We start from the raw sequence: 12,564 nt of genomic DNA, 5'->3' as shown, positions 1-12,564 counted from the left end.
TTGATTTGAGGATATGTGTTTTAATGTGACTGTAATTCAGACATACATGTCATGTTCTAGGGAAGGGGACATTGAAGAAAGCCTGGGGTCACCCAGCGATCCAAGTTTCTCACCAGTTTCCTGGAGTATCAGTGGCAAATACCTGGCTGGAGCTTTGGAAAAGATGGTGAATATCTGGCAAGTTAATGGTAAGAGCCATGTAAATATTAATAAACTATTGCAGCCATCCTCTTGGCTTTCTGTCTCTCAGTCTGCTTGACCTGTGTGAACTGTATATTCAGGGGTCCTCAAACTTTTTAAACAGGGGGCCAGTTCACTGTTCCTCAGACCATTGGAGGGTCTGACTATAGTAAAAACAAAACTTATGAACGAATTCTTATGCACACTGCATATATCTTATTTTGCAATGAAGAAACAAAACAGATACAAATACAATATGTGGCCCGCGGGCCATAGTTTGAGGACCACTGGTAGTATGTTTATTTTCTTCATCATCATCATCATCATCATCATCATCATCATCATCATCATCATCATTATTATTATTATTTAGTAGTGCTAGGAGTACCCCTGGCTCTGTTCTCTGGGTTCTCCCTCAATCTTGCAGTGCGGTGATCAAACAACCTAGATGTAAGTATGTGCTTAGCTTAGGGATCTACCTCTTCAGCCCTGAAGCATATTTTAAATTAAAGGAAAAATGTTCTTTTTATTGTTGTTATTTTTGGTTTGGGGACCATACCCAGTGGTGCTCAAGATTAACTCCTGGCTCTGCATTCAGGAATTGCTCCTGATAGTGCTCAGAGGATCATATGGGATACCAGGGATTGAACCCAGGGCGGCCATATCTAAGGCAAACCCTCTGTCACTCTTGCTCACAAGTGTTCATGTTTTAATTTTTCTTTATAGGAGCTTCAGCTAATCTGGTAATTGTAAATTCAAAATTCTGTTCCTATACCACTGGTGTTCATGATATGCCTTGAGTAGAGGTAGCAACTCAATTATATATTATGAATTTTAATTTCTGTATTTTTATGAATCACTTGAAGTTACTTTTGTTTGTTTTACAGGTTGGGTAATCTTTTTAATTTCTTGCATATTTGAAAAACTACCATTATATTTCATATATCTGAAGGAGCTTGTAGGGTAAACTAAATTTTTCATTTATTTTGTTTGGGGGCCACAATTGGTAATGTTGAAGAGCTTATTTCTGGCTTTGTGCTCAGGAGTGATGATCCCTTGCTTTGCATGGGTACTGTATGTGGTATCAATGATTTGAACTAGGACAAGCTCCTGAATATGCAAGACTCCTTACCTCCTATATGTTGGAAAAATGTTTTCATTTTTCTTTCCTTTTTTTGGTTTTTGGGTCACACCCGGCAGTGCTCAGGGGGTTAATCCTGTCTCTACGCTCAGAAATTGCTCTTGGCAGGCTCGGGGGACCATATGGGATGCTGGGATTCGAACCACCATCCTTCTGCATAAAAGGCAAACACCCTACCTTCATGCTATCTCTCTGGCCCTCTTTCTTTCTTTTATTTTGTTTTTGTTTTTGTTTTTGGGCCACACCTGGTGATGCACAGGTTTACTCCTGGCTATAAGCTCACAAATAAATCCTGACTTGGGGAACTATTTATAGGATGCTGGGGATCAAACCAAGGTCTGTCTTGGGTCAGCCGCAGGTAAAGCAAATGCCCTACCTCTGCACTAGTACTCTGGCCCTGATTTCATTTTTCCACTGGAAATTTCTCATTGGAAAAATGTTTTCAACATACAGAATATTTTATGTTAATTTGGTTTTTGATTATTATGAGGAGAAAATGTGTCAGACATTTGTCTACTGAGTATTTTTTTTTCATTCTTTCCTTTTAAGGATGCTCTAGAACTCTTTATATTTGATCATCTTATCTGGTTTATAAGTAAAAGGTATGGTCTTGCCGTCCTACTCACTAGTAGGTTATTAAAACATTAGAAATGGCCTTGAGTACACTTTAAAACTAAGTAACATTTATTTTATTATTTTTTAAAGAGTTAAGTAACAACTAGTTAACTTTTTTCCCCCTACAGGAGGAAAAGGATTAGTAGATATTCAGCCTCATTGGGTTTCTGCCCTGGCTTGGCCAGAAGAGGGTCCAGCTCTAGCTTGGTCAGGAGAGTCTCCAGAGTTACTATTGGTAGGACGGATGGATGGATCCCTAGGATTGATTGAAGTGGTTGATGTATCCACCATGCACCGCAGGGAACTAGAGCACTGCTACCGAAAGGATGGTATGTAACTGGAGTTACAAAGTATTTCTTCCCATCAGATATGTTTAGCTATTGGAGCACTTGCTATTTTAAATCTTGAGAGAACGTGGCTTTTGCTTTTGCTTTCTCAGTTCTTCAATTTTATTCTAATTAGTAACCAAGTTGAAAGTTTTTCTCCTCACCCCTGTCATACATCTCTGCCAGGAAATCTCTGTATATAAAGCATTGGTGATTCATCTTCATTGTAACTGAATACCAAGAGCAGATTCAAAGTTAGGAATGTCTCAAGATAAAAAAAGAGTAGTCTTGGGGCCGGAGAGATAGCATGGAGGTAAGGCGTTTGCCTTTCATGCAGGAGGTCATCGGTTCGAATCCCGGTGTCCCATATGGTCCCCCGTGCCTGCCAGGAGCAATTTCTGAGCCTGGAGGCAGGAATAACCCCTGAGCACTGCCAGGTGTGACCCAAAAACCACAAAAAAAAAAAAAAAAAGAGTAGTCTTTGGTAGAGATGAAATTATTAAATAAAAAAATGGAGGCAATAAGAGAAGTTAAGAATTCCTTGATCTGACAAGGAATAATGCAAAATCTGTTCTCTTATATTTTTCACTTTTCTTTGGCTAGGTAAGTATTTTGCCATAGTTTTTGTTACTTTTGGAGAGTGGGCTATTTCAGAGATTACAGTCTCAGCTTACTTAGTTCTCTATCAAAAGACTAGATTTTTTAATTGCTTACTTTTGAATGGGTTCCATAATTTTAAAGATTTAAAGTATACAATGTCTGGATTGTGCTCAGTAGTAGAGCACATTTTTATATATAATAATAATTAATATAGGAATATGATTATGAGAATTATCTGATGGTGGTGATAATAGAAATAAGATGGACTAGGAAGATAGCTCTACAGGCTGAACTTAGTATTTTTCATACAGATTCAATACCTGGAAATCCTGTGTGGTTTCCAGAGTACTGCCAACAAACATATAGTCACATCTAGGTGGAAGTGTATGTATATGTATAGAGCAAACCTTTCTTCCATCTGCTTATTTCCCATGTCCCCAACTGCCACAGACAAATATTTCTTTTTTACTTCTTTTGTAACCGTCCAATTTTATATATACTCAAAGAAGCAAATACAATTGTATATTGTTAAAATGGACATTTTTGTTAGAATATAGTGATACACTAAGTAGGGATATTAAACAAAAGTAAAAGTTAACATTTTTGCTATGAGTTAATTTGTTTTGCTTTTTTTCCCCCCAGTTTTATTATAGCTTCTGGGCCAAAAGAAAAGAAAGAGGTCCGAGTTCACTGACTTTAAAACTGTTAATGAAGCCAAGGAGATGACTTAGGACTGGAGCATATGTTTTACCAGTCCTTAAACACTGCCTAAAGCAGCTCCTGGTAGCTGTGGTATAGCCCTCCCCATCCCTGCGAAATTTCCAGAAGGCAGTGAGGGATTATTTCTGTATCTCTTTTTTCACTATTGCCAGAAAAAGAATGAATGACTAAAAATAAGGTAGTTCTTGTCACTTCTTGAAAAAATAGTTTATGAGGTCAGAGGTGTAATACAAAAATTAAGGCTCTTGCCTTGTCTGTGGCCAACCCTGCTTCTCTCCCCCACTACTGTCTATGGTCTCTCTAGCAGTGCCAGTAGTGATTTCTGAACACAGAACAAAGTGGCAGCCCTGAGTTCAACCAAGTGTGACCCCAAAACAATATAGCATTAGCAAAAGAAAAAACAGTCTTTAAATTAGATCATATGGAATCCCTTTATTTGTTCAGGCTGCATTTTTACTAGATACACTAATCAGATGGTTAGAAACTTATTACCATTGTTGGCAGTTCTCTGTCTTTTATGATGGATAATTACATATAAATATGTTTTACTTAATCTAAACATTTAAATTTTATTTCTAACATGCTAGTGTCTGTAACCTGCATTGCTTGGTTCAGTGAAGAAAAACCATTTGCAGTGGGATATTTTGATGGGAAACTGTTACTGGGAACAAAGGAAGCACTTGATAAAGGAGGCATGGTTCTCATTGATGCACATAAGGTAACAACTGTGAAAGGCTGCTTTCTCTTCCTTTTCTCCATCTCTTTCTTTTCTCTGTAGTATTACTTGCTAATAGTTTCTGTAATAGTTTTTGTTTTTATAACAGTCAATTTGTTGTTAGTCTTTGGCCAGGAAGAAGTCTGAAAGCCACCTGTGGCCAGAGCTAATAGCCCAAATGATAGAGTACATGGAAGGCCTTGAGTGTGATACCTCACTGCTTGGTATATCACTTTTTTTTTTAAGTTGGAAAAAGAAGAAAAAAGAGAGAAGAAAGCCATCAAGTCAAGAAAATAGAACCATCACAGTAAACATTAATACTTTTGAAACAATCCATATCACAGTAATTCCCACAAATGTCCAAAGTTTCATCTTTGAAAAAGATTCTTTCAATTTAAGTAGAGGTTCCAAGTTTAGGTGCTTATAGGATTATTTGGGCAAATATCATAAAAACATCAATCTAGGAGCTGGAGAATATAAAAGAAAGCTTAAAAAGCAAGAATACAATGATGATAACAATGTAAACACAAAGTATAAACAAACCAAATTCTTATAAACTCTTTTTTGGTATAAGGAAAACTTCATAGTTTCTTTCCATATTTTAATCATTGCCATTCATTGACAGTAACTGTAAAAATACTTAGAAAGGGGGCTGGAGGTAGGACGTTTGCCTTGCATGCGGCTGACCCAAGACAGACCTCGGTTCGATCCCTGGCATCCCATATGGTTCCCCAAGCCAGGAGTGATTTCTGAATATGTAGTCAGGAGTAACCTCTAAGCATCACTGGGTATGGCCCCTCAAAAAAAATTTAATTAAAAGAAATACTAAGAAAGGGGACCAGGTTGTAGAGCACTTGTCTTGTACACAGCACTGAGAATTTCATCCTCAACTTCCCATATTGTCACCCAAGCCAGAAGTAATTCCTTAGTACAGAGCCAGGTTGACCCTTGAGTATCACTGAATGTGACCCAAAAACAAAACAAAAATACTAAACAAGGGAGTCAGAAAACCACTGTGTTGTCAATGGCACATGCCTTCAGTGCACAGAAACAGAGTTCTTTCCTCATAGCCGCTTGTTCCTTGTCACTCAAATGACTCAAGGCCCAAAACACCACTGGAGTGGGTCTGATGTCCCGACCACTGCCAGCCCATGCATTGAACCTTCAAGCCTGGTTAACTGAGTATTGCTGGGCACTACTAAGAAAATTCCCTACCTCCATGCCAAAAAAAAAAGAATGGAAGATAATATTCACTGAATTAGGACTTTATAATTCATATATTTTAACTTCATTGCAGTGGATACATACATATATAATGTAAACTAATAAAGGATAAAATATTCTTTGGGGTGACTATAATAATTGGAAGTATAATGACAGTATTTTTGACTTACATGATAAGTTGATTTTAAAATAACTGATCAAGAGAAAGATAAGTTGAATTTAAAGTGTTGATGAAGGAAGCATTACTCTGATCTTTTATCTCCTCTTCCATTTTAAGGATACCCTTGTTAGTATGAAATGGGACCCAATGGGTCATCTTCTTATGACTTGTGCCAAAGAAGAAAATGTGAAAATCTGGGGACCTGTTTCAGGATGCTGGCGCTGTCTCCATGCACTCTGTCATCCATCTATTGTCAATGGCATTGCTTGGTGCAGCCTCTCAGGAAAAGGAGCTGAACTGAATTTACTCATGGCTACGTATGTTGTAAATTTGTGTCTGTTTTTATTTTTAATAGTTTAAACTGTTATTTGCATTAAGTATAACATTTCAGCAATCTTAAACTGTCAGTTGGTATTCTAAGGATACCTTAGAGGTGCTGGAGAAAAAGCATAGTGGGATAGTGGGGTGTGGCACTTGAATTGCATACAGCTGACCCAGGTTCAATTTCTGACCACCTCTAGAAGTGATCCCTGAGCACAAAGCCAGAAGTAAGCCAAGAGCACAGTGGTCTATAACCACTCACCCAACCATCACCCCACCCCCCAAAATAATAATCAGCATCTTAGAAAATTAAAGTGCCATTTTCAAATGTGAAGCCTGATATATAATCTCCTTAGCTATATCACTTCTAGTTATAGTTTTTATAAAATATTATAGCAGGGACAGAGAGATGGCTCAGGTGGCTGGCTAGTGCACATTTTGCATTAAGAGATCTCGGCTTGATCCCCAGTAACTTATGATCCTCCTGCACCATCAGGAGAGACCCATGAGCATTGAGCTGAGTGTAACTCACCACCACCTGGTGAGGCCCAACCCCCTCTTCAAATAAAAAATTATACAGATAAATTTTAAAAATAATATTTCGTCATGTTCTCAGTCCTTAATAAATATTATTAAGTATTTTTACTTCTGCATGTTGATATTTTGGTTTCTGTAATCGATTTTGTTTTCAAGTGGTTGTCAAAGTGGTTTAGTGTGTGTTTGGCGTATTCCACAAGATACAACACAAACCAGTATGATTGGTTCAGAAGGATGGTGGGAACCAGAACCAAATGGCCAGGTAAATATTTCGGCATTTTGGAAGAGCTTATTTATTTATTTATTTATTTATTTATTTATTTATTTATTTAATATCTTTATTTAAGCACCATGATTACAAACATATTTGCAGTTGGGTTTCAGTTATTAAAAAAGGAACACCCCTCCCCTTCACCAGTGCAACCTTCACAAATGACCCCATCTCTCTTCTCTTTCACCCTTTGCTTATATTCAATACAGGCATTCTACTTCTCTCACTCAATACCATTGTCGTGATAATTGTTAGTCTAGATATTTCTCTAACTGCACTCACCATTCTTTGTGGTAAGCTTCATGTCGTGGGCCAGTCCTTCTAGCCCTCATCTTTATTGTCTCTGGGTATTATTAACATGCTGTCTTTTATTTTTCTTAAATCCCATAGATGAGTGAAACTATTCTGTCTATCTCCCTCTGACTTATTTCACTAAGAATAATCGTTTCCATGTCCATCAATGTATAGGAAAATTTCATGACTTTATTATTTGATGGCTTCATAATATTCCATTGTGTATATGTACCAGTTTCTTTAGCCAGTTGTCTGTTGTTGAGCATCTGGGTTGTTTCCAGATTCTGGAACTTCATGGTCCTTCTAACAAACCCCTCCCAGAGCCACTCTGAACTGAACTTTCAATTGTCTCTGAGCACAACTGGAAATAACTTCTTTATTATTTGGACTACTGGAAATGGTCCCAAATGTAATAACAACAAACAAGCAAATAGATACTACCTTTATGCCCCCTCTAGTCTTTTTCAGTTTCATAGTATATTTTTAAAGATTAATTTTTTCTTTTCCTTTTTTTATCTTTCTTTATGTACCTTGATTACAAACATAATTATAGTTGAGTTTCAGACACAAAAGAATACCCCTCTTCACCAGTGCAACATTCCCATCACCAATGTTCCCAATCCCCCTCCCTTACAACCTCTTGTATTTGAGACAAGCATCCTATTTCTCTCACTCATTGACATTGTCATCATAGTTGTCAGTGTAGTTATTTCTCTAACTGCACTCACCACTCTTTGTGGTGAGCTTCATATCATGAGCTGGTCCTTCCAGCCCTCATCTCTATTGTCTCTGGGCATTATTACAATGTCTTTTATTTTTCTTAAAACACATAGATAAGTGAGACTATTCTGTGTCTATCTCTCTCCCTCTGACTTATTTCACTCAGCATAATGGTTTTTATCATATATAGGAAAATTTCATGACTTCATCTCTCCTAACGGCTGCATAATATTCCATTGTGTATATGTACCAGAGTTTCTTTACCCATTCATCTGCTGAAGGGCATCTTGGTTGTTTCCAGATTCTGGCTATTGTAAATAGCGCTGCAATGAATATAGGTGTGAAGAAGGCATTTTTATATAATGTTTTGTGTTCCTAGGGTACATCCCTAGGAGTGGTATAGCTGGATCATATGGGATTGGAAGAACTTATTTAAAATCACAAATTGTTGGGGCCGGGCGGTGGTGCTAAAGGTAAGGTGTGCCTGCCTTGCCTGCGCTAGCCTTGGACGGACCGCGGTTCGATCCCCCGGTGTCCCATATGGTCCCCCAAGCCAGGAGCAACTTCTGAGCGCATAGCCAGGAGTAACCCCTGAGCATTACTGGGTGTGGCCCAAAAAAACAAAAAAAAAAATCACAAATTGTTTAAGTTTTCAAAGTAATTCTTTCTTGATTACCAGATCTCAAAAGGCTAGATCAATTGAAAAATGTGGGAGCCAGTGAGGTGGTGCTAGAGGTAAGGCGTCTGCCTTGCAAGCGCTAGCCAAGGAAGGATCACGGTTCAATCCCCTGGCGTCCCATATGGTCCCCTCAAGCCAGGGGAAATTTCTGAGCACTTAGCCAGGAGTAACCCCTGAGCATCAAATGGGTGTGGCCGGAAAAAAAAAAAAGAAAAATGTGATTATCATCTTTTTTAGCCCTGCCCCTCTTTTTTTATCATCTTTTTTATGCTCTCAAAAAAAGCTTAAGTTGGAGCTTTTATAATTCCTTGCTAAGAAAAGATAAGTATTGAGTAGTGGTTATGTGTGTAATGGATATAATAGACCCTAGAGAACAGTCCTAAGTGTAGTCTGTGCTGCAGTGACATAGAACCACCAGAGAACCCTAGCCAAAATTGCCTCCCATTGACCCAGAGCCTCACCTTTGAAGAATGATTCTTCTACCATAAATAGAGGTCACAAGTTTAGATATCATACTTATTAGGCCATCTGAGCAAGTATTGTAAAATCATGAAGTTGGGCATTAGGAAGTGTGGAGAGAAACAGAAACCAAAATCTAGCGCCTTGTGTAAAATCTTCCACTATTCAGGATTCACATCCAATTTAAAAGTTTGTTAGATATTGAGCTACGAATCCAATCACATTCCTTACCTATGAGCTTGCAGCTTTTGTTCCTGATATAAATTCCTTTGGAAGGGTGCTCAATTGGGCAGCACATATATTAGAACTTAACGGTACAGAAATCACCATGTCCCTTGTGCATGTGAGTGATTCATGGCTCATTGTGGAACAGTAATGAGACTTTCCATCATAGGAGGGGAAAATGTCCATATCATCTTGGGTAAATGAGTCCCACCGATACTGTATACTGGAATAATGAAAAGGAAGATGGAGCTTCAAGGCAGGAGAAAGGAGGGCAATAGAAGGGGTAGATAGTTTTATAATAAGGAGAAATTTCACAGAAGTAGAGGTAGGAACATTACAAGTCAATTGAGTTTGCTCTTTATGCTAGAGAGTAGCACTTTTTACAGGTCTTTTATTAATATCACTTCACTTCAAAAGCCTGCAAAACATGGGAGAGAGAGATAAGACAGGATTAATATTGTACCTTGCTTGCAGCCAGCTCCATGTACCACATGTTCTTCTGAACTTTGCTGGGCACATTTTTTTGAGCCCCCCTGGAGTACTGCCAACGTCATCCTGGCAAACACAGAGCACAGGAAATAGGCCCTTGTGTTGAATTGCTGGCCTGGCTGGTCAAGGATCATCAGGAAGGACCCTGGGGTATTTGCCTTGCACATGGCTAACGTGGGTTTGAATCCTAGTTCCCTATATCATCCCTGAGCATTGCCAGGCATAATTCCTGAATGCAGTTCCAGGAGTAAACTGAGCACTGCCTGATGTGGCCTGAAAAAACAGACAATAATAAAAGAAAAGTAAAACCTACCTAGCAGAACTTTAAGCTAGACACCAAAGATCCTTGGCATGTATAAATCAGAATGTTTGAGGACTAAAATGAAAAATTTAAACTTAAATTTTAAAATTGAGGCACATTCAAATAAAAGTAGGATTTTCCTAACTTGTACTTTATGAGGAACAGAAGAAAAAATTAGAGATTTAGTAATTTCTGCCAGCTTGAAGAGTAGGAAAATACAAAATAAGACTTACCTCCTGTAAAAGAGAACCTGATAAATATTTTATTATTCTCTCAATCAGGCTACTAACTCTTACAAGTTGTTTTTCTTTTCCTCAGTTTTGTACTAAATATAAAATTGCTAAGAATAAAATGTTAATTTTGAGTCATAAGGTATTTAAATATTAATTTGTTAAAAATGTAAATGAATTGCAGGATAGATATCGAAAATCAGCTGGAGCCAAGTGTGTTTATCAACTTAGGGGTCATATCACCCCTGTCCGGACAGTTGCCTTTAGTTCTGACGGGCTGGCCCTGGTATCCGGTGGATTGGGTGGACTTATGAACATCTGGTCTCTAAGGGTAAGACTGAGGTTATTGCTTTTGTCTTTAAAAATACTTGCTTTTATTTTAAGACATATTTTAGCATATATGATAAATTAATGTAACCAATCCTAGAAATAGGACACAATAACAGTAGTAGTCATAATGCTGTCTTTAATACCAAAGAAATAATATTTGGAATCCTGTTATTAATATATACTTAAAGTAAGTTAGAAAAGTGATCTACCTCACATTTTGTAGAAGGTATGAGATTGGGTAAAGTATAGACTTTAGAGTATGCTCCTGTCAGTTTGAATTCTAAATTTTTAGTTTAAGAAATTGCTAAGGTTAAGTAGAGTATTTTAATAAACTTATTTCTTTTTAGGATGGTTCAGTGTTACAAACTGTTGTCATAGGCTCAGGAGCTATTCAGACCACAGTATGGATTCCAGATGTCGGAGTAGCTGCTTGCTCCAATAGATCAAAGGTACAATGCAGTTTTATCAAATCAGAGATATAAATCTGCAAGATACTTCAAAATCATCTTGTTCTATGTATTACTTGCCTGTGACAATATAACAATTCAGTGACAGAGGGAAAACTTCTGGCAGAACCCAGATTTATAATCTAGCACTTTACTTGTATTGAAAATACTTATTTGCAACAACCAAAATTTCCATTTAAAAGTTATTTTTTATTTTCTGCCGTGATTTTTTTTTTTTGATTTTTTGAATAGCACTATACTGTCTCAAAGGAATTTTCCTTGAAAATAAGGATCATTCAAGACATTTAACTCACACATGCAAACTATATTTTGGATTTTAGTTATATTTCTTAGTGAAAAATACTAGTCCCCAACTGTGAAATGGTTTTATGGTGTAACCTCATTATGTTGCATTTTATACTGCTTTGGGTTTGGTTTAGTTTGGCTTTTCTTGTTGTTTTGGGTAACACCCAGCAGGGCTCAGAACTTACTCCTGGCTCTGTGATATATGACTCAGGGATCATTTCTGGCAGGCTCAGGGAACCATAAGGAATACTGGAAATTAAACCGGGTTGGCTAAGTAAAAGGCAAGTGTCCTACACCACTGTACTATTGCTTTAACTTTTGTGTTGCTTTATGTCTCTGTGATTAAAACATTAAAGTTGGAGTACGGGGAAGGGGTAGCTTAGATAGGATATCTACTTTGCATGTGTTAGGCCAAGAGTTCAATCCCTAGCATCACCCTACATCATTAAGTGTGAAGCCCAGTAAATGCTGGCATGATTCCAGCACCATGACTAGTGCAAACCCTGGTGTAATGCAGCCAACTGTGCAATTCCTGGACATTACAACAATAAAGAGAAGGAAAGAGTCATTGAGGTGAGGGACGTGTATAAAGCTTTAAAAAAATTAATTAATGGTCCAGAGAGATAGTGTAGTGGGTATGTTGTTTGCCTTACACACATTTGACCCAGTTTTAATTGCTGATACTACCTATGGTCCCCAAAACCCATCAGGAGAGATCCCTGGGTACAGAAGTCAAGAGTAAGCTCTGAGTACTGCTGGGAGAAAGAGAGCGAGAGAGAGAGCAAGAGAGAGGAGAGAGAGAGGAGAGAGAGAAGAGAGAGGGAGGGAGGGAGAGAGATAAGGGGGAAGAGAAGGAAAAAAAGAAACATTAACATAGAGCTGACAACCTTCATGATTAGTCCTACTCAAAATAGAATTAATACCAAAACACAAGGCACTAGTGACCTTTGTAGAATAAGCTGTACTGTATTGTCACTGTAGAGCAGTGTTACTCCTTTTGCAGCTGTATCTCAGCAGAATAAACTTATGGTATCCTTCTGGCCATATCAGACTTTTAAAATAGACCACTTTTCCTTACTTATTTTATACTTTAGTCTTTTATTATATAACAAACTTTTTTTTTTTCATTTTTATTGTGGTCAAAGTGAATTATGGAGGAGGGGCATTCCCACCACTAGTGTTGTCTTCCCTCCACCCCTGTTCCCAGCATGCATCCATATCTCCCTCCTTTACCCCCCATAATGCTAGTGTAACTGTCCCTCACTTGCACAGCTT

At 37.9% G+C, this 12,564-nt stretch overlaps 1 protein-coding gene across 1 annotated transcript in view; it reads left to right on the top strand.

The window, feature by feature from the left end:
• The window catches only part of HERC1 (HECT and RLD domain containing E3 ubiquitin protein ligase family member 1), a 223,057-nt gene that overhangs the window by 177,621 nt on the left and 32,872 nt on the right, over window positions 1-12,564 (top strand). The window contains exons 54-60 of the mRNA XM_049783985.1: window positions 61-188; window positions 2,065-2,265; window positions 4,170-4,300; window positions 5,799-5,998; window positions 6,696-6,801; window positions 10,392-10,538; window positions 10,885-10,986. Coding sequence (XP_049639942.1) covers window positions 61-188; window positions 2,065-2,265; window positions 4,170-4,300; window positions 5,799-5,998; window positions 6,696-6,801; window positions 10,392-10,538; window positions 10,885-10,986 — 1,015 coding nt within the window. The remainder of the gene's footprint in view (window positions 1-60; window positions 189-2,064; window positions 2,266-4,169; window positions 4,301-5,798; window positions 5,999-6,695; window positions 6,802-10,391; window positions 10,539-10,884; window positions 10,987-12,564) is intronic.

Source organism: Suncus etruscus, chromosome 1, assembly GCF_024139225.1.
Source record: "Suncus etruscus isolate mSunEtr1 chromosome 1, mSunEtr1.pri.cur, whole genome shotgun sequence".
NCBI lineage: Eukaryota > Metazoa > Chordata > Mammalia > Eulipotyphla > Soricidae > Suncus > Suncus etruscus.
This window is presented reverse-complemented; position numbering and strand designations above follow the sequence as displayed.